This window comes from Prinia subflava, chromosome 3 (assembly GCF_021018805.1).
Source record: "Prinia subflava isolate CZ2003 ecotype Zambia chromosome 3, Cam_Psub_1.2, whole genome shotgun sequence".
Classification (NCBI taxonomy): Eukaryota; Metazoa; Chordata; class Aves; order Passeriformes; family Cisticolidae; genus Prinia; species Prinia subflava.
Window position 1 is genome coordinate 45,117,273 of NC_086249.1, and position 26,459 is coordinate 45,143,731.

General features: G+C 38.7%; 1 protein-coding gene across 1 annotated transcript; it reads left to right on the forward strand.

Annotated features, from left to right (window-relative positions):
• Positions 1-2,256: 2,256 nt before the first annotated feature.
• SUCLA2 (succinate-CoA ligase ADP-forming subunit beta) lies at positions 2,257-22,208 on the forward strand. The gene is made up of 11 exons (XM_063392111.1): positions 2,257-2,412; positions 3,858-4,041; positions 12,013-12,112; positions 12,306-12,468; positions 15,153-15,281; positions 15,699-15,837; positions 17,205-17,366; positions 17,448-17,590; positions 19,842-19,962; positions 20,265-20,353; positions 21,397-22,208. The coding sequence occupies exons 1-11, from the start codon at positions 2,326-2,328 to the stop codon at positions 21,469-21,471; spliced, it is 1,392 nt and encodes a 463-aa protein (XP_063248181.1). The 5' UTR covers positions 2,257-2,325; the 3' UTR covers positions 21,472-22,208.
• The last annotated feature ends 4,251 nt before the right edge of the window (positions 22,209-26,459 follow it).

Genomic DNA, 26,459 nt, shown 5'->3' on the forward strand with positions numbered 1-26,459 from the left:
GTGAGTTTATACTGGACTCACTAGGAATTTGTCCGGTTGTAGCAAAGAGTGTTATCTTTTCTGGTGTGTCTAACAAAGTAAAGAAAAGATGAATGCATCATTTCCAAGAACTGTTGTTTTTAAGTTTTTGAGTTGGGCTTACAACCACCTTGTGCTGACTGTCAGAGCCAGGCGGTGGCACTGGTGGTCAGACAGAAATACAGACATTTTTACAGTCCATCCCAGTTAGACAAGTTTTCACAGCCAAGGAAATTGGACAATAAAACATTCAGATAATTAAAGTTCTCCATACAGCTGTGTATCAAGCTCTAGATAACTGCAGCAGCTGCCTAAATCTTTCTAGAACTTGTTCAATATTGTCAGCTTTGTGGCATTTCTTCTTTTGATATATAAGGTAAAAATCATCATCTTGAAACTTGAAGGATAAGTCACTTCAAGTGAGAAGATTACAGCAGTAGTTGTAATCTGAATGTCTTACAGCCATTTGCTAAGGCAATTAATTATAAGCCCAGAGAGAGCTGTCTAATTTTCCTTCCAGTAGCAAGCAACTGAGTCAGGATATGTCTGGTTTCCTGACCTGCAGCCAGTACATATCCCTAAACAGTAGCTCTGGGCTTTTAAGGTTAAGGTTTAACGTTTTGCCAAGATCCATTACATCCTCTTGTAAATGTTACAAATCCTTTCCAGGGCGGAGGTCATTTTGGGGAGTCTCTCGGAGTTAGGAGATTTCTTTGTATGTGGAAATGGCATCCATGTACTGTCCTGTGACGGAACTGCAGCAGGTCCTGTAACTAGTGAAAAGCCACTGTGTATACAGAGGGCAGAAAGAGCACAGAGTTCACGTGCTTTTTCTTCCCTTCCCCTTGGCCTGAATAAATATTTTATCAGCTGTGGGTGGGAAATCTTGGATGGTGTATCAAAATTTTGCCGCTGCTTACAGGTTCAGTGACACATACTCCTACCCTGTGTGTCTGAACACAGAGGTGCAGAGCTAAGCACTCTGCAAGGTGAAGTGCTAACTGCAGTGCTAGCAGGTGACAATAACACCAGGTCAGCGGAGAACCAGGAGCAAATTAACTGAACCAGAATGACTCCATCTTTTGCAATACTCACCCAAAGAGAAGTTATGGTACTGCATTTTCAGTTTCAGGAAAAAAAAAAAAGAGGCAACTCATCCTATTATTTACTGGATAATTCAAGTTACAAGACTCAAGAAGAATCACAGCTCTGACACAGTTTTCCTTCACATCAGATCTTGCTTTGATGTTCATACTGTATGAAAGTAACTGCATTTTCCCTTATTACTGGTAGAGGACATTCTTTTTCCAATTTTCCAGGCCAATGTTCTTTTCCTAATTACCATTTTGTTTTAAAGGAAGAAAGCTTTGCTTCCTTGTGAATCACAAGGTCTGGTCACAAGTTTCTGCAGGGACATCTGTCCCCTGCTTCAGTTCCTTAGTGACCTGAGTCAAGGCCTCCGACGTATAAGTACAGACACTGAACTGCCGAGGGGAGGGTGTACTGTGGAGCTGTGGGAGGCAGAAATGGGGGTTGTGGCATGGGGAAGGGGCCTGGGATGAGTGGGGGGATGGAGCTGCAAAGTACCTAGAAATAGGAGTCCTCAGTTCAGTCACAGAACCACCGAATGGTTTGGCTTGGAAAGGACATTAAAGATTATCTAATTCCAACCCTCCTGCAATGGGCAGGGACACCTTCCACGAGACCAGACTGCTCAGGGCCCCATCCAGCCTGGCCTTGAACGCTTCAGGGATGGGGCATCCCCAGCTTCTCTGAGAAACCTGTTCCACTGCTCCCACCCTCACAACAGAGAATCTCTTCCTTTTATCTAATCGAAACCTGCCCTCTTTCAGTCTGAAACCATTCCCCCTTGTCTTATACAAGAATGGGTGTGTTTGCGTTGTTGCACGGAAACATCGTGAAATACAAAACCAAAAAAAGTAATCCTCAAGAATGAAAATGCTGGAAGTTCTTCCATTCTGAAACTGAACTGGGAGGGAGTGTGGGCGTGGCGTATGGGAGCTGTGCCCCTTTCCTCCCTTTTAATGCAGGTGATGCCAACCGAGGCCGACGTGGTCGGTAGCTTGTGGGCGCATTACAACCCATTTAGGATCCCTGCGAAGCAAAAATAACCCTTATTAAGACCAAAGAGTGGAAAACAACGAGCAGCCGCGCAGCGCCCCTCAGGGCCGGCCCGCCAGCGTCACAGCGGGGGCGGGGCCGCGCGAGGCGCTTCCTGCCCCCGCCCCGGCGCGCGAGCGGCGCGTGCGCGCTGCCAGGGGCACCCGAGGGCGAAGGGGCTCGGCCATGGCGGCCTCCATGATCTGCAGCCGGGTGGCGGCCGGGCTGAGGGGCAGCGGCCTCCGCGCCTCGCTGGGTTCCACCGCGGGGAAGGTAGCGGCCGCTCGGGAGCGGGGGTGGGCTGAGCTGGGCCAGGGCCGAAGCAGGGCCGGGCCGGCTGGGGTGGCGGTGGAGGTCGCTCCCTGCGGAGCGCCGGCGAGAGGAGTGTCCGTCCCAGCCCAGTCCCGCCACTGTCCGGTCCTGCTCTGCGGCGGGGCTGGCAGCCCTCTGCTCACCTTTGGTGTACGGCCCCCCAGCCGCTGTTCTTGCTTGTGGCAAGTCTTCTCTGCGTGGTTCCTTTTCCCTTGCTTTTCTGCGCCCCCGTCCCCTATCTTGTTTGGAAATCCCCGTGTTTCCATCTCCGCCGTCACCTTGCTCCTGGGAGGGGTCGGGCTGTGCCACTTAAACTCTTCTTGCGGCTTGCACCTCGCCAGCCTCTGCTCTTGGTTCCTGTGGATGCCATTCGGGGGTGCGGGCTTGTTTTTGGCTGCAGCATGCCCGGGAAGCGGTGACACGCAGGAGCTCGGGAGGCTGCGGTGTGTGACACGGTGTGTGGCACGGTGTGTGGCACGGTGTGTGACACGGTGTGTGGCACGGTGTGTGACACGGTGTGTGGCACGGTGTGTGACACGGTGTGTGGCACGGTGTGTGACACGGTGTGTGGCACGGTGTGTGACACGGTGTGTGACACGGTGTGTGACGCTCGCTGCCGCCTTCTCTCCTGCCGCGGGCCGGGAAGGTCGCCGTGAGTGCCCCTCTCGAGTTACGCGCAGCCTCCCGGGCCCGCCGGGTCCCTCGGCGCCGCTCCCTTGGGGTCGTGCCAGGGAGAGGACGTCCTGCTTGGAGACGGGATCCTCTGGAGGCTCCGTAGGCCCTATCGATTCGCTAGCTTGGAAGGCTGTAGTAAAGTTCATGTGTCGCCTTGTTTGTTTCCTTTATTTGAAGTGAAATGAAGCCTTAAAAATCCAGCTTGTCAGAAAGTACCTAAGACAGGCTGATTTTTGCAGTGCTTGTGCCAATGGTGCATACTAAAAAAAACAAAAACAAATGCAAAAGTTTGTTTTGTATGTAAGTTTCTTCTGTAATCTTTTTACCGTTTTTGCTGCTTTTCTATGTTTGTAGATTAGCTGAATTCCATACGATTCCTGCTTTGTGTGTGTATAAAATGAAGGTCTTGTTTGCATATAGTGAAATATGAAAAATACAGCAAATGATTTTGCATTTCTTGTTATTTTTTGTGCTACACTCCTTGTGAGTGCTAGCAGCTTCACCAGCTCTTTCCCCCTGCCCAATAAAACCTCACAAAATCAAATACCAAACCTGATATGGATGATTAATGTGGAAGGGTAAGAGTAAATGTTCAGGTGTTTGCACTGGTACACCAAAGTGGCCTTGTTTAATATGTAGACTTTTTTTTAACCTAAAAAAAGAGGGTAGTTTTTCACAACAGTCACATTCTTTTTGTTTTCTTTTTTTTTCTTTTTTTTCTTTTCCTTCAGGTACTTGCTGGAAGTCCAGGAATACTCAATAATCATGGGTTTCAAGTGCAACAACAGCAACAGAGGAGGCTATCACTCCATGAATACCTGAGCATGGGACTGTTGAAGGAGGCTGGCATTTCTGTTCCACATGGAGTGGTTGCCAATACGCCAGAGGAAGCTTACAAAATAGCAAAAGAAATAGGTATAATATTAAAGAGAAAATGTACAGATAGGCATACAAGGTGTACCTGCTTTTTCTGTCTTTCTTGGTAAGATGTTGCTTGGAGTTCTGAATATACCTCTTCTTTAAGAGAGCCTTCCCTGTGAAGCAGCCTTCTTGTTAAGAAGGAGTAGGTCAGGTATAAATTCTGTTACCTTAGGCTAACATAACTACTTAAACTTCTTTGAGAATGAGTAATAGACTCTACTTTGTGCAAATCTTGAATTTGTTTCTACTTTCAGCAAGGTTAGAGGAAGGCTTATGTGAAGTGTTTCAGTGGTGGTGACAAGATCTCATATAGAACAGAAGATGCAAACCATACTTCTCTTTAGGCTACAAAAGAAGAGTAAAATCCTATTCCTTTGTGAGTGTGCTTTTCTGGCAGAATGCAGCTGCTTCATACAGGAGGGGAGGGGTTTGATGGCTTGTTATATGCTAAATTCTTGGCTGTTGATGAAAAAGTACCCAATCTCATTTGCCAGGTGCTTAAACACTTAATTTAGTATTGAGCTTTAATTTTGGACTTGACTTTGCCTATTAATTTGCCACTTTATCTATGTGTCCTAGTAGAATCTTGTTTAATTTGGATTTAATATGGAAGTCAGCTTCTATTGTGTCAGGCATTAGAAGATGGGGGGGTGTTTTTTGGTTGATTGATTTGTTTGTTTGGGGGGCTTTCTTAGTGTAAAGTCTGGGATTTTTTTTTCTCCCTGGAAAAACATATTAGGCTTGTCACAAAGTTTTAGTGAAGGACGTTGGTTGTCACATTCATTTCTCCTATACAAATGCTCAGATCTCTATTCACCTCCAAATGTATCCATTTGTTTCATTCATAGTGACTCCTGAGGTTGTAGGTTTAGTTGGATTCATTTCAGTTTCATATGTAGAGAAATGAGATCTGAAAAAAATTATGATTTTTTTTATCTAGAGCAAGTTATGCTGCTTTGTAATGTAGAAAAGAATTGAAAAGCTGCTTTTCCTTCAGACATGATGTCCTAGAAATTCAGATATTGTCAGATACCTTCATTATCTTGTTTTCATTAGCAAGTAAGTGATACAACATTATAATAATTTCATTAATATGAAAGGGAGTTGCTAAAATACTTCTGAAAATGATTTAATTTCAGAACCTTACCTTCTGTTAATGGTGAATTTATAGCATGATCAAAACTTCCCAAATCAGGCGTACCCCTTTTCTCTACTTTAATATTTGCACAGATAAGTGAGAGAACCTTTGTCTATGGCTCTTTAATCAATAGCTCAGAAACTCGTAGGTCAGGATTCCTTTGTTTTGTTCTTGCTCAGAGAGAGCTCCTACAGCAGTGTGGGTATGTTTGGCTACTGGTTTATAGCTCTGTGTCATCCCTGTGACATCATAGGTATGCCTCTTATCTGGACTATGGGACTCTGGGCAGTTTCTTGGGGATCAAAAGGATAAAGTTGTGAAGGGTGTGAGTTGGCATCCTTTAGTAAAGGAATTCAGGGCTTCTGGTTGTCGGCCAAATACTTTGTTGGAGTCAGTGTGTAGTCGGTGCTGTGGCTTTCTTTGGTACTTGAGATGAGGAAGGGAGAAATTCCCAAAAGAACACACACTGAAGGAGCTTGAGATTTTGAGGCATTGCTCAAATGTCCAGAACTCATTCTGAGTGGTGACATATTATTCTTTGCTCCAGTGTTTTGGATTTATTTGTTTTTGTAGGCATTTAGCTGCTAGCTTTCATTTAGTACTTGAAAAAGAATCAGCAGAACACAAACCAAACCAAACAAATTCCAATAAGAATGAAAAATTCACTTTTTTTGGTCCACCCACTCATTGTTTTTTGTTCAGTGGAAGAAGTTGTCAATAGACATGAAATTATTTTTTGTTTCTTTTTATATGCTAAACTACTTTATCAAACGTTTGCTTAGACCATTACAAAGACAGTTGGTAGTACTCTACTCTGTTTTCCTAGTGCCAATCTGCATACTCCTGGTAAATTTACACACAGCAGACTTTCTGACTAAAGGTTGAGTTTGGAATTGGATTTCTTCCCTTTTGCAAATACTTCACTGAGAAATGGGTAAATTTTTATCCCAATGTATAGCAAATCAAACTTCTCATTAACAGAGATGTCATAGGTTAGCTGTGGCTGTAGCTAAATCAGTGTTACATAAGCATCTTAAATTTTGAAAAAAATGAGCAGAGTAAGTTGTTTCAAAGCTTGGATAAGAAACTGCAGCATGACTTGATTGTCTTCAAGTTTATGGTTTGCTCTTAGCCATGTGTGCATTCCAGCTAGCACTGTGACCAGTTCTGATTGAGAAGCTGATATGTGTGTGTTATCAAGAACACAAATAATGAACCTAAAGACTGCTTAGTGAACAGATGGCAGGGTAATGGCAGATAGCTCAGCAGAACTCAATTTGAAATGAGCCTTGCTGTTTGTTAGGAGACACTTCCATAGGTGCAATGTATTGTTGTAACTCAAGTTTTGGTGCTTCCTGATACCTTCCTCTGGTAACAGAGGAAGTGGAAGGCAGTGACATATTGTGTGCTTGTCTAGGGTTTTTTTTTTTTTGATAGTATATATTTCTATTTGTGATGATTTGAGGAGTAGGACTTTTTAGTATCCTGAAGCTGACTTTGTGTGCTGGTGGTTTTGTTGGGTTTTCAGGTAATGAATCACACAGCTTTATGTGCATGGCAGACTGTCAAATTTTAGTGAAGTATAAAGCTGTATGAAATAGGAGGTGTTGAGGGAGTGAGAGCAAAACATTTCACCTTTCTACATCAAAGTTCTTGAAAGGAGACTGAAGGCTTCTGGAATCGAGTCAGCTACTTTTGCTGTTGCAATTTAAGAGGTCCAGTGCAGCTCCATGTCCTTGTGGTTTATAAAGAATGTTTTGTTTTGGTATAATTGCTCCAGTAATTGATTTGGCTGTATTCCTGTTGACAGTTATGTGATTAATAGATGTTTTTTTCAGACCTTTGAGATTTTTTTCAATGTTACTAAAATCTTTTAAGTACTTTCCAGTGTTATTTATTTTTCTGTCTTTATTTAAGTTTTTGGGGTTTTCTAGTCTATGTCACAGTGAAAACTCACGTCTGTCATATTTTATTTATAGTATCTTTTTGGTTGTTTTGCTGTTAACAGTATTCCTTGTTGGTCAGTTATCTATGTTCCTGATGTCTTTTAGGTTGTCTGAAACTCCAGAGCATTTATTCAGTTGCTCTAGGACATACATGGTGATCTAAGGTGGCAAGTAGAAATGCCCCAGATGTTAAAAAAAAATACTTCTATTTACCTGGTCAAAATCTCTAGATAAACAGCAGCAGTAGTTTAGAAACCAAACATTTACTTACATTCTAACAAATGTTATTTTCTTTGGCATCCGAATCTTACATTTTGCTTCAGTCTTTGCTTTCCTCTGTAACACTTCACTTCTTTGGAGTTAAAATTCCAAAACATATTGTTGATGATAATTCACTAATTAAAATAGACTTGTATAACCTGCACATTCAAATTTTGACCTCTGTATTTTAATTGTGCAACTTAAGCTGTTGCCAAAACCAAACCTGTCTTGTGAGCTGGTGACGAACTTGATGCAGTTGATTAATGTCAGGAAGTATTTGTGTAGAAGATATTTCATAATAGCAAACATCTTGTTCAGTCTTCTGACAGGTATGGTCCTTTCAGTGAAAGTATGATGATTCCTGGCACATAATTATTTCAATAGTTATACTTTTGATTTGCATGCAATGAGTCTTCTAACACACAAAAATTTCAAATGCTGAAAAAATGTGATTTTGAATTAAAATTCCCAATAGCTGTACTTACTAATGAAATGCAGACGGTGTACGCTGAAGAGATTCTCTGCTCTGTTGACAGAATTAGGGTCAGTATATTATTTATGTTGACACTCCTGTTAGTTACAAACCCATCTTTTCCTAATGACAGTAAATACCCTTGTATTGTTTAGACTTAGGTTTTTTGTATCCATGCAACATGAAAAAATCAGCTTGTGTTATAAAGGGAGGGTTACTTTTTCTGGTACGAGAACTTGGAAATACAGACTGAAGCAAAAGGTTACAGGTCTGTCTCTCTCAGAAGAAGCTTGCAGTTGGAGAACTTGATTGACACTTGTGTTACTAACCTGTCACTGTCCTTTACTGTTGTCTGTCTTGTTGGAGTAGCTTAGGCTTGCATGGTTTTTCGGAAGGGGTCTGTAATAAGTGGACAGCAGTACCTTGTGATAGATAGTATTGGGCAGAGAAGTGGCAATTAATGTGATTTGACAGAAGTCAAAATGGGGGCTTGTAAAGCACAACATTTTAATCAGGCCTGTCTGCTGTAATCATTGGACTTTCCACTTGCACAGGAAGCTTCAGAGATACAGTGGAACAATGACCCTTCTTGCCTCTCAATAAGCTTATTGGAAGATTGTATTTTACGTGGATGTCTTTCTGCTTGCCTGCATGTGTTGATCTTTCTCCTGCTTTGAAAGCTTAAGTTATAGAATCAGAATTTATTCCTTCCAAAAAACAGATATTAGTATTGATAGAAGGGAAGATGGTTTTGTTTGCTGACTATGTAACTCTTTCACTGTCTGGTTAATAAATGATTGTTGAAGGTGAAGCCTGTGATGTTAGTAAATGTATAGATTTTTGTTGTCCTGAACAGATAAATGCTAAGTCAGTATTCTGATTTCAGAGACCTGTTCTCATTGGTATCTACTCTCAGTTTTCTAAGCATTTCCTAGTTTTTTCAGGCTATTGTACTTATATGTGCTTATAGGGCTGACTGCCATTAACTTGGAATTGTGATGCTTACCAAATGCTTGTTCTGAGTTTCATGCATTGGCCTTTAGCTTACTTTCCCACGTGAGCTGTACTGGTGTTCTAGTGCTCTGCTTTAAGGCTTTGTTAAATTTGTTTTTGTTTTGTTGCTGCTGCTGAAAGCTGAAGTCCTGCTCCCTGAAGTTCCTGTGTGCTTGTGCCTGTCACATGGTGCACAAGTCTGCAGAAGCACTGTCTGTCTGCTGGATGGGCTTTTGCCTTCAGGGAATCACTGTTCTGGTATGCTTCAAGGCATGATAACACAAGTGCTTCTACCGGCACAAGAAACGAGGCTGGAGTGAAAAGCTGAGGGCTGGAGGCAGGATGGGACTTCTGTGGTGGTATGTTTGCTGGAATAAATTGTGTGTGGGTATCTGCTCTAGGGCAGAAACTGCAATTTTTCATTGAAACACAAGCCTAGCAGTATTTCAAAGCCACATAAACAAAAACAAGGACACAACTGTTGATATTGAGTAGAAAATTATGGTAACTGCTGGTTTCGTTTTTTCTTTTTTTCTTGGGTTACTGTGTATCAGCATTCTTTATTGTGTCAGATTGTGTGACAGTGCTGCTGCTGGAACACTGCAGATGAGGTGTGTGACCAAACGCTTCCTCTTGTTTTAGAGTAATTTCCAATAGGAGCTGTGGGAAAAAATGTTTATTGAACAATGAACTTTCTGCATGATGGGTTATGGTTTTCTTGGGACATGCTATCTTAAATTTATTTCAGGTACATCTGTACAGCTTAATTGCTCGTAAGCATAGCTGCTCAAATAAACCTTGAACTTGTTTATGCAATCAAGCAGCTAGTTTGCAGTGCTAGAGGAAAACAATTTACAGATCATTAGTAATCTGCTCGTTTAATGACTCAGTTGTTGCATAAAGGTTAGTCTAAAGATGTTACGGCCAAAACTGATTGTGAAAAATTGAAAGTTGTTTTTCTCACACTTTTTGGATGTTTGCATAATCATAACAACATTTTTAAGAAATATCTTCCAGGATTGGGGCAGTTGCGCATTTAGCCCACTGCTCTGCCTGAGAACAAAAGAACAAACTATTTAGGGCAATTCTTAGCCTGCCTATTTTCTGCAGTTCATTACTCCTCATTTCCCTTCAGCATTCATATTCTTTGTCTTAAGAATATCAGAGGGAATACCTCTGCCCAGTTCCTTTTGACTCTTCTATTCTTCCTTCACATCTCCTGCAAGGCATCCTTATATTGTGTGTAAAGAAGGGTCTTTTTTCTTGTACTTTTTAAAAACTGACTTCCTTGGTAGATGGCCTTTGTTTTTGGCAGGTGTAGAGCCAAAACCAGAATGAATGATGTACGTGTGGTTGTGTGTTCTTGCTCTGTCCATCACGGTTATGGCTGAGGGCCGTAATCATGTTCTTGCTTTCTTCTCCTTTGATTGATTTAAGGATGTGCTAAGCTCATTTCTTGTAAGGGAATCTCTTAATTTCAGTGATCATCTTAGTTACCAATTTACTTTTATGCCCAGAGCTAAATGTGTTTCAGCTGAGATCTTACTAGGGCTTTAGTTGGGATCTCATTTGACTTATTCAGGTTCTGCTGTTTGTTTCTGCTAGGAGGAATAATTGCTACAAAGAAGGTGCCTGTGGGTGAACTTCATGGCTTTTCTGAAAACTTCTCTGTAGTTGCAGCGTTTTATCGTCTGGACTTAGCATAGGAAATGGAAAACAAGCTTTGTACTTAAAGTAATTGCATAAAAGTTGCCTTGTGTGACTTCTATAAAGTATGTTAACTTGATTGCCAGTAAAAAATAGTTATCTTTGGGAACTGAATTAAATATTAGAATCATAGGCTGTAGTAAATCAATTTATACTTGTGTGGTTATTGCCTTCACGCCTCTTTTACAAAAGAGCTTTAAAATCATGTGACAATTCAGAGATCTGTTATTAGGCAGACATTCAAGAAGTAAAATCAGCAGATAGCTGATAGGGAGGAGTGACTTCTCCAAGTCTAAGAGTCTTCTGCATATAGCCACCCTATCTTGTGATACGGTTTGAGTTTAGTTTCACCTGTCCAGGAAGGACATGAGTCAAAATGGGAACCAACACAACTTTCCTGTCTGTCATAAATTTTCTCAGTTTATGTAGTGGCTAGTTTTGCTTCAGTACTGTAATTTTTCTTAGGCATTTCCATGGTTCCTTTTTAACATCCAAAGGAACAGCAAGTTCCTTTTTTTGGTTTGGAAACATCAGAGTGGCTTAGCTAATGGTGGCATTAGAAAAAATAGGATGTGCTGGACAAATGTCAGTGGGGCAGTTCTTAACATCTTGCAGTCTAGCTGCTGTCTGTACTTTGTGTAAGTGAACTTGAATAATAACCCAAAACTTCATATTTTTTCTTTTGTCGCCCTAAATGACTTGATGAATTATTTTTCTTTGCTTTTTTTTGTCTTTCAAGGACAATTCAGAATATCCCAGTTGATTTTTGTTATATTCTCACACTTTATTTTTTAAACTCAAATGCCCAGTTTCCCCTACCTAGAAGAATATTTTGTTAAGGATTTTTAAACAGTGAAAGCCAACTAAAGGGCTTACTTTGCCTACTGTGGGAGGAGTAGTAGATTTGTTGAGGCCTCTGACTTCTGCAAAGCACTCAAGCATAAGCCTTAGTGCTCTGATGGATGGAAGCCAGAGTGGAGCTGGCGAGCTGACTTGAGTAAGTGCTACAGTTACATATCCTTGCTGGGAAGGTAATGCTTTACAGGTACAGAGTATGTGTAGTTGTTTGAGGAAAACCTTGCTTATGGTGTGTCAGATACTCCTTTTCATCTTGTTAATAATCTGTAAGGTGCTAACTATTTCTTACTGGGTGCTCAATCATCTGTGACTCCAAAACATATTAAAGATGATCAGAACACCAGCATTTTTGGATACTAGCTTATCAAAATTTGCTCACAGAACAGCCTAAAGCTGAAAATTGTGGATTATTTGAGATTCTTGGAACAATTTATGTGAATTACAGTATAGTCTTTGATTCACATGTGTGTGTTTTGAATGGTGGGTGTGGAGAAGTGGGGATAAAATTAAAGCGGCCTTTGTTATTCTGCCTGAAGCAATTTGTTTTAGTAGTCACAGATGACAAACTTTTGGGTTTTCTTTTGTTCTAGGTTCAAAGGATCTTGTGGTAAAAGCACAAGTTTTAGCTGGTGGTAGAGGAAAAGGAACATTTGAAGGTGGCCTCAAAGGAGGAGTGAAAATAGTCTTTTCGTAAGTTCTTTCTAAATTATCCAACCAAGTGGAAAAACTCCAATGTTTCTCATGGATTGAACCTATTGCTTTCTTTAAAATCAGTGTTTTAATTATTAACCTTAAAATAACAAAAACTACATAAGACTTTTTTAATGCTACTTCTGTTTTTACAGCAGTTTCTTTGTCACATTCTGAGCTTCTTTCATTCTAGTCCAGAAGAAGCAAAAGCTATCTCCTCCCAAATGATTGGAAAGAAGTTGTTTACCAAGCAGACAGGAGAGAAGGGCAGGATATGCAATCAAGTATTTATCTGTGAGCGCAGATATCCCAGGAGAGAATACTATTTTGCAATAACAATGGAAAGGTCTTTTCAAGTGAGTAATATTAGAAATAGAAATAAGCTAATAAACTTGTTCCAACCGAATTTAAAAAAAAATCAACAAAACTGTTAACTGTACTTTTCACTTGCTTTTGAAAATCAGAAATATACAAGACAAATTTTGTTTTCCAGTATATCTGACTATATGATTGACTTGGTTTTTAAATGATGTAAAGATGTAATGCTACAATTTGAATTTACAGAATAATAAATGAGTATTGGTAGCCCCAACTGAAGTTCAGAGTCACATGGCCAAAGGGGAGATGGGTACAATAAGGGGGTAATTTTAATGTTGGTTTTATTTTGCATTTGCCTACCAGATTATGCAATGTAGTTTAAAAACATAGCTATATGTGTGCATGTAAATGTACACCCTATTTTTGAGTGTCAGAAACAAGATAAATGACAAGTGTTCCACAAGTGTTGTGGAAGAGCAAATGGTCTTGCATAATCCAACATCCTTTTTCTCCTATGTGTGACAGTTTCTAGAGATGCACTGGTGTGCCCCTTGATTTTGGGAGTGCTAGTAGCTTTCCTATACTAATGCTCTCCAGGAAATGGATAGAAAGATTTGGGCCTAAAGGTCTGTCTTCAGAGCTTTCAGGAAAATGACAGCCAGTTTTTTCTGCGTGTATGGGCTGTATGTGTGGGTATGTAGTTTTTAGGTTACAATTCAAATGTGGTTACTGAAATGTGTCAGTGTTTTCTGACAGACAAGTGTTCTATTTGGAGCATGGAGCATGAATTGCTAAGTAACTTTAATGAAGCCACGATTTGGAACAGATCTTGGAACTTTATTTGCTGAAGCTCAGAAAAATTTGGTTTGGTCTGTTCAGATGCTTAAGAATTTGTAGATGAGGTTTTGGTAATTAGGGGATATTTAAGTATTAATGAAATAATTTTCTGTGGAGGAATGAGAAAGCTAGTCTTACTTTTTTGTTTTTTGGTAGCTGTATTAGGAATTAAGTATTTGTTCCTTTTTCTTCCTCTGTAGTGTTCTTTTTGATAGGAGAGTATCAGTTGTGTTGAATTATGTGACTTGGGCACCTCCATTATGATGTGTGCTGGAATAGAGCGGGGAAGATTCAAATGTTACCATATGCACCACAAGGTGGCATTAAAATGCTGTAAATGAACAGATTTTAGATTTAAAGTTGTGTAAGCAGTAAGCAAGGATGCTTATGGAAATAAAATTTACTGTAACTGATTGAAGCAAATTAGATAAAGAATGGAGAAATGTTTTCATGATTTTGTTCTTGCTCTTGTATAAAAGATAAATCTTATTAGCATGTATTGATCATACTGTGTGGTTTGTTGCCTTTTGACAGGGATGTGCTTTGTTTTTCCTGCTGACTTTATAAGCTGTGTTTTTAGATGTGCTTGTAATTACAGTAACTTGTATAGGATGCTTAGGATGAGGAAATGCCTTTCAAAAGAAGGAAGTGTAAAGGTTGAATAGCACACAGTGTGTATTCCTGATGTTGTTGCAAACCTCTTCCTTTAAGGAGGGGAAATATTATAAAAATGGAAACTGAAAGTTTATGACTTGGATATTATTTGCCAGCAGGGGTTTTTGTTTTAAGTAAAACTGCACACTTTGGTCAATTCTGTGGAATGATGAGTTATTTTATGATCAGTTTGTAGCTTACTGACTGTTCAAGATAAGAATATCCAAAAATATTCATTGAGTTGAACCTTGCTACTAGATGCAAGTTAATTTGCCAGCTATATATTTTCATTTGGAAGGATGATAATGGGAGGGGAGTGGTTATTAAGCATGTTCTCTGAACCAGGATCGCATTTTCTATAGTTAATTGTCAACAATTATAAGGCTGTTTAATCTTTGAGTTCTGCTGATAGGAAATGCTACCTTAGTACACCCATGGTCATAATCCATGCATGGGTGTTGATAAGGGATGCTGGTTGAAGAGATCCAAGTATGTCTTTACTGTGAACTGGAGGAGAGATTTTTAGGTTCCATGGTAGCGAGTCCTTCATGTTTTTGTTGAGATTTGGCTTTTTAAAAAATAAATTCAGCTGCAAATGTTGTCAATTCTGGTTTCTAAGTTCTTTTATTAATGAGTAATTGAGTGCTGTTTTGTTTTGCTATGACTTACTTTCAGTGAAGCCTTTAGTTATTGAACATTGTGATCCTACTGAACAATATGGTTTGCAGTAATTTATCATGAATTCTGCAGGTCTCCATTTGTCCTTGGAGTTGGAGCATGGCAGAATAAATAAATTAACGCCTGGCATTTGATCTGTGTTTGTGTAGGAGTGAGTGGAGAAGGTAGAGGTGAGAAGGTAGTGACAATTTCTCTGGTGACACCTAAAAGATAAAATGTGCATGATTATGAAGTTGAATCTTTCTATCAAAATTTAAAAATAGTATGTCTGTCTTAATTGCTTTGCTGCTGCTTTACAGAGGAAAATTTTCCTTGTTTAAAGAAAGTGGACCTGACATACACTTTAATGTTTGGAAAGTATTATTAAAAGGTTTTATATGGAGGTATTGAGTAGATGGTAACACTCTCTTCAGAGTGTATGAGAAAAATGCTCAAATAAAATTTTTTCCAACAAAAAAGGTTTTATTGCTGTGAAGTATCTCATGGGAAGAACTAAGTTTCAATTGTGTGGTATAAAAGTACTTATGCTTTTTATTTTCCCTATTTGTTCTAGGGTCCTGTGCTTATAGGCAGTTCTCAAGGTGGTGTGAATATTGAAGACGTTGCTGCAGAAAATCCTGAGGCGATAATTAAGGAGCCCATTGATATAGTAGAAGGCATAAAAAAGGAGCAAGCTGTTAGGGTAATTGTTAATGTGGGAAGGTACACATTACTGAGGATGGGAGGGTTGCTTCTAATTTTTGTAAAGGGTGTGTGCATTCAGCCTGCTGAGTTGTCTTAAACCCTTGTTTGAAACAGATTTAAACTAGATATTTAAGTATTTCAGTAAATCAGTGTAAATCCAACTACATGGCAGTACTTCATCTAGCTTTTATAGAGCTGTGCAAAGACATATCATGATAAGTTTTTATTAGCTCTATTTTAGTATAAGTGCAGTATTCTTATTGAAAACAATCTGTTCAAACCAAAGAGTGAGTTTGGTTTTTTCCCCCCAGTAGACAGGGCAGATTTTACATCTACAAATTCAAATGATATTGAAATAATAGCTAAACTGAGACACCCTAACATGAGTTAACAAGAACCATTCTTTTACTTTCAGCTTGCCCAGAAAATGGGATTTCCTTCTAATCTGGTGGATGAAGCAGCTGAAAATATGATCAAATTATATAATCTCTTCCTGAAATATGATGCTACCATGATAGAAATAAATCCTATGGTGGAAGATGCATCAGGAGTTGGTAATGTTTCTTATTCATTCTCTTCATGTAACACCTTGACATTTTGTAACTCTTGGTTGCTTCACACTGATAAAATTTCAGCTAGTGTACAGCAAGAGGAGTTAGTATTAACATGGTATGTTGAAAAACAAGTTTAATAAAGCAGATACATTTGAGAATCTCAATATAGTAGGAATCTGCTCTTAATTGCTAAGTATGATCTTATGTGTAATAACTTCCTTTTTTAAATTTTAAATTTTTTAATAAAGAACACATCTACCCAGGATAAGGCATTCCTGAAAATCAGGTCTTTTCAAAATTGCATAAATTGAAACTTGAGCCGTCTCCTGTATCCAAAATTGGTACTGTGAATTACCAGAATAGTAGCAACTATGAGAAATCTGCCTTTATGACTCAGGCATTAGAATAACTGATGGAGTGTGATGTATTGAAAGACTGTACGGGTTTAAGTAATATCTTGATGTTTATCAGGTTTTTAGCATATCCAATTGCAGAATAACTATTTAATGTTCAATTGCAGCCAATTCCACTCTACAAAAAATAAGCCTGTTGAGAGTATTTGTACTTGAACTCAGATACAACAGTTTGAAATTTAAATATGAATGTAGCTCTTTCATCAAAATGTGTAATTACTGTTACAGGGGTGGTTTTTAATATATTTTTTCAAATAATGCTTAAGTGATCAGTATAGAGCAATCTTTTCCATCTGTTTCTCATGCCTTGTTATTTCTGTATCGTTTTCACTAAGGGATGGAAGTGAAGTGATACACTAGTACAGACAGAACCTTGGTTCTGATGTAAAGAATACCATAGGTTTTCTGCTTGCTACATCTTAAGTAAATTTACCTCTCAGTGTTTTTTCCTAACATTTTTTCTTCCAACTCAGACACTTTTTCATTATGTTTCTGTGTGCTTATAGTCATGCACACATTATATATGTTTATTCTAAAAGCAAAACCTAAGATAGATTAAAAAAACCTCAAATCAGAGACCTTCTATAAGGATTAGTTTTATGATAATTACTTGTGGTGGTGCATTACCCCCCTTCTTTTCCAGGCTGCAGTGTGATCTGAGAAAACATAATTTGCCCAGATATATCAAACAGCTTGTTGTAAGCCTTTTTGGGTTTAGAGTGTCTTAAGAAATAGTTATGTTTCCTTTTTGTGCATAGCTGATTATATGGGGAAACTAGAGAGAATCTTGTATTTATTGACAGAGGTAAATGTGTGTCTTTTTAGCAAAACTAAAAAGTGTTTGGACTGCGTGACCTAGCTGCCAAGTTTAACTTACTGTAACACATTCATGTAGCAGTTGAGTTGTTATTCTGTTAAATGGTGGTTAGTAATGGTGGCTTTTGTCCCTTTCAGTGATGTGTATGGATGCAAAGATAAACTTTGACAGCAATTCAGCGTATCGTCAGAAGAAGATCTTTGATATGCAGGATTGGACACAGGAAGACCAAAGAGACAAGGATGCTGCAAAAGCAGATCTCAACTATATTGGGTTGGATGGAAACATAGGCTGCTTAGGTATGTCCTATTTAAAGAATTTTAAATGACCTAATGGATTTATAAACTGAATTCCTAAATGTTATCTTTATTCTCATATAGTCAATGGTGCTGGTTTAGCTATGGCCACAATGGATATAATTAAACTTCACGGCGGAACTCCAGCAAACTTCCTTGATGTTGGTGGTGGTGCTACAGTGCAGCAAGTGACAGAAGCCTTTAAGCTTATTACCTCTGATAAAAAGGTGAGGGAAGAGTTGGCATATCGAGGTCTTACAGAGTGGTAAAACAGGCTGTGATTTGGAAGACAATGCTTAGTGCATGTTGTGCAGAGAACATGTTTTTTATAAACACAGAACTAGAAAGAAAGAAGATGGAAATCCTAGCTTAATCTTGGTGCAGATGAAGGAGGCCTAATAATCTTACTGATTTTTTTTACCTTTTTAAATAATAGGGGTTTTGGCTGTGTACTGAGTAGACAGTTTTGTGTCTGTTGGTTCAAGTTACAGCTGTATTTGAATCTTTCCAGAAATCTTGGAGTCAGAAACTTCCACTGTCTGCTGTTTAAACAGAAAGCAGTATTCAGTTGGTCTTCCACTTTTTTTTTCTTTTGGACCAGTTTTGCCGTTGGCTCTCTGTTTTGCATAGAGTTGTAGATATGAATATTTGGTGTGTCGCACACAAACAAGTTTCTAAGGTACTGATTATATGTAATGCAAGATAAAATAACTTTGTAAAGGGCTTGGAAGGGCTTTATCCTATTAAAAATTTATCAGAAGTGCTTGAATATTATTAAAATAATAAATTAGTTGAAACCAGATGAAGAGCTTTTCTGCAAAAATAATGTGAAGGCTGGATTAATGGTCTACATAGAGATGCTTATCCCAGGGGGATCTTGGCAATTTGGGGCTTTAAAATATATATATATATTTTTAAAGGGGTAACTGTAAAAGGTGGGAATGACTTGTGAGACCTGCTAATGGTATGCTACTTTTGCACCACAAATTTGTGTACCACTTCTCATCTTTGGAAAGGGCCAGAAACAAATATTGACTGATAGTTCAGAGGAGCTTAGTTTCTTTCTCATTGGAAACACTTATTATGAAATACAGGGTCTGTAACACGCTCCAAGAGTATTACAGAATCATTTAATCATTTAGATTGGAAAAGACCTTTAAAATTGAGTCCAACCATAAATCTGACACTGACCATCCTGCACTAAACCATGTTTCTAAGCACCATGTCTACCAGTCTTAAATACCTTCAGGGTTGGTGACTCAAGCACTTCCTTGGCAGCCTGTGCCAATGATTAACAACCCTTCTGGGGAAGAAATTTTTCCCAATATCCAATCTAAAATTCCCCTGGTGCAACTTGAAGCCATTTCATCTTACTGCTTGTTACTTGGGAGGAGAGAGAGTCCCACCTTGCTACATCATTTCAGGCAGTCGTAGAGAGTGATAAGGTCCCCCCTGAGCCTCCTTTTCTCCAGGCTAAACACCCCCAGCTCCATCAGCCCACCTTCATAAGACTTGTTCTTTCTTCACATTTTTCCAGCAGACTGAGGGAGCAATGAGGGACACAGTCACAGGGCATCTGAATTACAGAGAGAAGGGAAGGAGCAAGGAAGAATCTGATGATTTCTGATTTGGGAAGTTATTGCAATGCAAATTCTCTGCTGATGTCTGGAGAGAGGGTGTCCAAACAGACTTCTTAAGACAACTTTTCCTTTCTGCTTTCTTTCAGTTGCTCACTATTTTATCAAAAAACAGTGACTATAGCTGGGATTCTTGGTGCTGAAACTCAAAGAGCAGTGCAGCCCAGTGGTGTCACAGACTGCACTCAGGGCTCACTTCAGGGCTTGTTTGGAACAGCCTTCTGAGGTGCCAGGCTAAGTTGCCCATTAGTAGCAGGAGCAAGCACAGATGAGCTAATCTAATTGCAAGATAATGGGAACCAAGTTACTCTTCAGGAACCAGTTGCACAGGAATGTTTTGTCGTGCCAAGTTTGGGATTCCTGCTTTGTTTCATGTTCACCTCCTACTGTAGTTCTTTTTACCCTTCCTTTCTACCACTTGGGTTCCCTTAACTGCTGGCTTAATCTTCCTGAATAAAATGTATTACAAGTAGCATATCTTCTAGGCATGCTGGCTTTTAAGTAAACTGTGTAAACAGGGTCTTGTGTATGAGTTATTAAAATTTCCTGTTTCCAGTATGTGAAGTTACTGGTGTGGGGGTACCTCTGCTGGAGTACTGTTAGCAATGGAAAGATACATAGTTGACAAATAGTTTCCTGAAGTAACTGCTCTGATGTATGTGACTCTATAGAACTGTACTTTGGTTGCTGATGTTCTACAGAACAGAAATGTGCTGTCCTTTGCAGAGTCCCTTAATGCAGTTAAAGTGCTTGAATTATCCTTAGGCTGAAGGCTGTGTGCTTCTTTCATCTGATGTGTCTCTGGCCATTTTTAATGTGAATATTGTCATTGATTCTGTAGGTACTGGCTATTCTGGTAAATATTTTTGGTGGCATTATGAGATGTGATGTTATAGCACAAGGCATCGTTATGGCGGTAAAGGATTTGGAGCTAAAAATCCCTATTGTGGTACGGTTGCAAGGTGAGTGTGCTTCATATATATTTGAATATATTTCTCTCTAATTGACGGGTCTTACTGAGCTTGTATACTGTGTAGCAAGCTCCCTGTGAGCTGAAGTCAATGGAGAAATAAAGCAAACCTTGAATTTGGATGGTGAGGATTGGCAAGTTAATAAAAAGAGACTTCCTGCTTTTTAACTACTAATGCCGTTTCCTTGATTTACTCACTAATTTTTGGAACATGCTTCCAAAATTATGAGACTAGTAGGTAGTAGAAGTAGTAATCTCCTGTCAATAAAAGTGGCATTCTGTCTGTTTCTGAAGGTACACGAGTTGATGATGCCAAAGCTTTAATAACAGCTAGTGGCCTCAAAATCCTTGCGTGTGATGACTTGGATGAAGCTGCAAAAATGGTAAGATAGTTGGTTATGAATATTCTTTTCAGAACATAGCATCTATTGCAGAGTATTGAAAAGTCAAAACTCCATTCAATTAACTACAGGTAGCTTAGGGTAAATCCCAGTGCCAGTTGCTAGCAGTGCCTTAAGCGAGTATTTTACGAGTTAGTAAGTACAGAATTTGTCAGGGGAACAACTGTGCAGTCAGAAGCTATTAAACCCCACAAACCAAAACCGGATCAATGATCAGGTCAGCCACTCCCCTTGGTGGGGGAATGGTTAAGAGCTTAGCTTTATTAATTGGGAGAAAATACCGAAATTGAGGAGACTGAAAAATGCAATGTAACACTTCCTTTTATCAACCACTGTATTTCAGTGTGCACAATTAAAACTATCGTAGATCATCATGTGATCTCATAAGATAATTAGATATTCAGATGTACAGATACACTGATGTGTGTGTGTGTTGCATTGCTTTGTTTGTGGAAAAGAAAGTTTTACTAGAAATGCATAGCAGAAAAATTAAAAGACCAGAATACCTGGTGGATTTTGTGTCACGGGGAAACTTTTTTTTTCCCCCCAAAGAACCACTTACTCAGTTATAACATTTCATTCTAAGCAGGAAATAATTCAGAGAGATTTAGAATTGTTATTCAGGGGAAGATGAGGCTCCTTAAGATATCAAAAGAAGATCCAGAAATGCAACAAAAACTCAGAGGAGAAATAATTTCTAGATACATAGAATATTTGTGAGTGGCCACCTCAACACCTTGCAAAATAGCATGGTGGCACATAAAATTTAAAACTTAGTATTTTATTGAGATACTTTGTTAGAAAAGAGAAGCAGACTCTTAACTCCATGAGATTTTTTCTAGAAGACTTGATTATCATTCATTTAAAAGTGATTAAGAAGTACTGAGCTAAGTAGTAACCCCACTCTTGGTCCCCTCTAATACCTCACTGATGATTCCCTGGTATTAATTTTGTTTAAAAAGATTGATCTAGCTTAATCAAGGTAGGATTGTTTTGAAATTAAGTTTTTATTTTCTGTTTTTCAGGTGGTGAAGCTGTCTGAAATAGTAAACTTAGCAAAACAAGCTCAGGTGGATGTTAAATTTCAGTTGCCCATTTGATCTGGGAAATGTCATGCCAGTGTCTAACAAGTTCTCTGAAATACTGTGTTCTGTAGGAAATTTTTAATTTTTCTTTTGTGGAGGTCTTGATTGACAGGCGCACAAACTGAAGCATCTGGTCTTTAATGTTAACATTCAGAATGGTCAGAATTCTTGTAAAAGTGTGTATTGCTGATATTTAGTCTTTCTTAGTTGTTATTCTCAAGCCTCCAGCTTCTGCTGCAGAATGTCACTTGCATTATACTTCTGCGTTGTCCAAAGTAAAGCTTCTGGTTGAAAAAATAATTATTCTGAATAAATTTTGAAGTTACTTTACTTGTAAATTTGTATTAGCCTTGGTCAAAAGTAAATATGACTGGATTATCTAGTTGTCCATGTGGAAAAATGTATTGAAACGGTATTTTATGTTGGAGACATTTGTACTTAGCAGTATAATGGACATGAGCAAACCAATCATTATTTATGAACAGATGCATTTGAACTTGATCAGAAATATTTTTAGAAGTCCTTCATTGAAGTGGCTGGTAACTCTTCTGGACAACGTGTTAAATCACTACAAAATATACTGTAGCACTTAGATTTTCACAATTTCTGGTCCTCATGAAAGAGCATTGTGTAGTTTTATATACAAACAAGCATTTACTGAGCTTCAAGGAGACAGGATAAATAGAGAATTAAAATGTCTATTGTACATCGCTAATGAAATTGTACATTAATAAAATATCTTCCAAAGCTTCTACTGTCTTTCTTTTATATGGTACCATTTTGATAAATTGCATATAGTCAGGGCTACAGCCATAATTTAAGGCAGCAAACTAAAACATTGTTAGGAGTGGAGTTAGTGACACATATGTTAATTTTTTTCCTCCCTGAAAACTGTGTGATTAAAGCCACGTGAACACTTGCTGAAAAGCTTAGACAGATATCATGCATATAACATCTTGCTAAAATACAATTCATTTCTGGACAAATAAATATGCAGGAAATTGTTGCTTCTTGGGGCAATACTGCTTCTACTGACAAATAACCATTAATTTTTGTCACTTAACTTGATTTTCACATTGCACTGAATTTGGAACTTGGATGATGATCCATTAACTGTTTAGTTTCCAAATGAGCACAGATTTTTTGTTTGTATTTTGTAGGTTTTTTTGTTTGAAAGATTATTTTCTTGGCTAATGAGAGTGTAGTTTTATCTGAAAATAATGAAGGCACTTCTGTGGTGGGAATTGAGAATGGGAAATCATACAGTCATGAACTAAGGACTTACAAGGATTATATGAAATGGGAGAAAAATCAATAGTGTGCTTATGAGGAAGTGGGATATTAAATGAAAAAACCTTATACTAGCATAGTGTACTTCAGTAATCTTTTTGGCAGTAGTAAAGAAAATCAGCAGAAGTTAAACTCTCTCCAAATTTAAACTGGATTATTTTTGATCCTAGCTGTTCTCTCATAACTGAATACCGTGTGCTGTTGATCCAGCATGCTAAATTTGGCTCGTGGATGTACTTGGAATTGCTTTTATTCAGTAGCCTTGAATTGAATTGCAGAGATGAACTAGTTTGAATACATCTGTTAAGCATTGAATAATTTAGAGAATATAATTATTTTTTAGCATGTGTGTTTGCTTCTAGCTTTTTTTCTATTTACTTTGAAATCTTTGTGAATTGCTAATGTTAAATGATGAAATGATCTTTTCACACAAATCTTTAGTGGAAGGGAGGCAAAACTAGATTCTGCTGTTGATCTAGAATTTGCTTATACCCTATTTGAATTATTAAATGTAGTTGAGTAGGGGAGAGGGAGCCAAGACCAGCTCATGTCCATCTTTGAGAGGAATGTAAAATACTGCTGTTCTCAGTAATGTATTTACAAGTTGCAGACTTGTCAAAGCAGTATTTTGCAATTAGGGTGTTTTGAAAGCCCGTAGTGTTTCTTTAACAATGGATAGGGAGTAGGTGTGGGATATTTGTAGTCCAAATACTTCCTAACTGGAAAAAGTGGAATTTCCGTTTGGAATTGTAGTAAGGGGCTGCAGATGGTGTTACAGACAGGATGGGAGCCATGGGATGTGTGTGACCAGTAACACGGAAGACTGTGACCAGGACAGCGTATATGGTGTGTGTAGGTGTCAGGCATGGCCCTTCCAATGATGGGTCTGCAAACATTCTTTTTTATTTCACACAGTGAATAAACAGCATTAAGGATTGACTCATTTGTGGTAAGTATCTTGAAACTAACTAAGCATATGGTGATTGCTTTGGATAAGGTGTAAGAGTGCTATGGGACCTTTTGATTACATGTATGTTTTAAACATTCTTCAGACTGTTTTGCCTAAGTCAAAGTATGTTGCAACCAAAGAATGTTAGTTCATTTGGTATTTAATTGATAATTTAAATGCCCAAAGCTGATATATTGGGATCTATTTAAAGCCTTATAGACAACCTCCTTACCCATACTGTATTGCAGTGTTAATAATCAAAAGACGTGGAGGAATAGAGACTTACTAAAATTAGTCTGTATAGCTGGAAACAAAATTCCAAACAACATAATCAAAACATGAAAAATGTGTGAACAACTTCTTAGAGATGAGCGGTTCAGAGGAGCAGGAATTTTCATGACAGTAGTTTATATTAGATGATTTGCCATCTTTTGATGCAGTTGTTACCAGTGCAGACTTTTGTAACTGTTTTTGAGTTACTATGAAAGCAAATATCTTTTTGTAAGAGTAATGTAACCACTGCCAGTCTTGAAATTCAGAAATTAGCTGGTCTCATGTTCCACAGCAACCCCAAGTGTTGGGCTCAGGGCTCTTTGTGGCCAATGTGCTTGAAGACAGCTCTGGTGAAAGTTAAGGGTCAAACTTACTTCCTAAATATTACATATTAAAATACTTACTAAAATATTTAGTATATATTTTTAAAATGTGTTGTCTACTCCACCAATTTCTATTTACTTTATTAATCCACTTTCTACTGTGTTCCTTTGGTGAAATAGTTGACCTTTGTGGAAAAACACAATAGGATTTTAAGTAGTGGTAGTATAGATACTGTTGGGGGATGAAGTCAGATTTGGTTAAAACAATTCTTAATGCTAGATTCCACTGTTGAACAGCTGTGAAGAAAAGTATAAAAAATGGAAGCCCTGGAGGAGTTTGGAATAAAGCTAATACTAATGGGTCTAATGCATTTAGCATGGGAGAAGGCCTGTATATTAACACCTTGAAAAAAACTCCCTGCAGCAAGGAGGAAAACTCCGATTTCATGGAAGTGAAACTGCTAAACTTCAAACAGCTAGCTGGCTTCTTACCATGTGCAGATGAAAGTGTAGCCTGGATTTAATGGAGGCTTAATTGCAAGCTAAGACTACTGTATTGAAAAATAAATACTTAAATTGAAATGTCAGGCTGATACAAACAAAGGAGAAAGTCATTGTAAAATGTGCTTGAAGCAGCAGCTCAGCTTTGAGCTGTGTGGACGCTGCAGGCAGAAGGTGGTGAATTGCTGCTGTTCCGTGGTGAGGAACCTGTGCCTCAGAGGACCAAGGCTTGCTTCTAAATCCTGATTTCAGTCTGCCTGATGAATGCCTTTGCCTAACAGAGGCAGTCCCTGCAGGTGGTGTCTTCAACTGCTGAGGGAAGCTGCAGTGTAAGAAAATGTCTGTACTGGCCTGTGTTTTGAGGAAGATGTGTTGTGATATGGTTTTCGTCTTGTGAGGGCAGATAGGGAAGAGAAAAAGGTGCAGCTCGACTTCCCTAGTGAACAGAGGCTGGCAGAAAGTTGCCTGGCAGTTAAAGTAGCAAACACCAGAGAGAGGAAGAGCTCATCACTAGATTTAATTTGAAACCTGGCTGTTCGAGGCTGTCTGGATAGACACTGGCACCCTTGGTACATCCTGACTATAAAACTTGAAATGAATTGTAAATACCACAAAAATTCAGTTACTGCTGTTCTGTATCACAGGGCCTGACTTCAAGGTCAGGTGAAATGCTGACATAGTAGGGAATGCCTCAGAAAGATGTTAGATTTAGATAAATAAAAATGAGGCCTCACTAATACACTGTCCTGTTCAGCAGTGATTTGGGGTTTGGAGTATTGTTAGTCAGAGGTAGATATAAATGAAGCCACACAGCAAAACTGGCAGTGGCTGCACCCTGGAGTTTCTGTTCTGCAGCTGAGCTTTAGCATATCAGGCACATCTACTTTTATTTCAGGTGAATAGCTGAAACACCCTGCAGACCAAATCACATTTTTAAAACACAGCTGGGATCATTAATTTTGTAATATATGGTATGTCATAATTAAGCAATTCTTAAAATGTAGTGAAAGATTTTCTTCAAATATGTGTTAAAGTGCAAGAACCTAGTAAAAGGCCCATGCTCATAGTTCTGTTGCTTGGTTTGTGACTTTTTTCCCCCTCTTCCATTTACAACTGAGCAACTTGCTTTAATGAGCAAGAAATCCTGAGGCAGTCATGTTTTTTACCTGTATAAGGTGCAGAGGAGTGAAGTTGCTTAATTGTGGTGGCTGATATGAGGCAAATAAAAAATTTTATTCACAAGAATAAAATCTAAAGGATAGAACTTACTGAGAATTGATTTTTGACAAAGGCTTTTATGGTTTACTTGTTTTTACCTGGCTCCAAATTTCATGTGTTAAAATGGAAGGAACTTTACAGCTGTCTAAGAGACAGAGCAAGTGTGCAACCAATAGAAGCACAGCAGTGGGGATAGCTTTTCCCTGACAAAGAATTATGGTCTTACCTGTCTGCAGAGCAGGTTATTTCGCATGGTGTCTTGGGTTTCACAGGCAATAATTAGCTCCTTGGCTCTAGAAAAGCAGAAATTCAGAGTGCAGGAAGAGAGCTTAAGGCACTGTGTGCTGGACTTTCCAAAATCTGATAATTCATTTTCCTTAAGGGAAATTCACAGCATTGGATTTTTTTGTTTTGTTTTGTTTGTTTTGGGATATTGTTGTTGTTGTTAA

Excerpts from the sequence above, each read along its gene's own strand:
- SUCLA2 (XM_063392111.1), top strand. The coding sequence starts at position 2,326 with ATGGCGGCCTCCATGATCTGCAGCCGGGTGGCGGCCGGGCTGAGGGGC. Across the intron at positions 17,367-17,447 it reads TGGAAACATAGGCTGCTTAG|TCAATGGTGCTGGTTTAGCT; the intron begins GTATGTCCTATT and ends ATTCTCATATAG. Across the intron at positions 20,354-21,396 it reads TGGATGAAGCTGCAAAAATG|GTGGTGAAGCTGTCTGAAAT; the intron begins GTAAGATAGTTG and ends TCTGTTTTTCAG.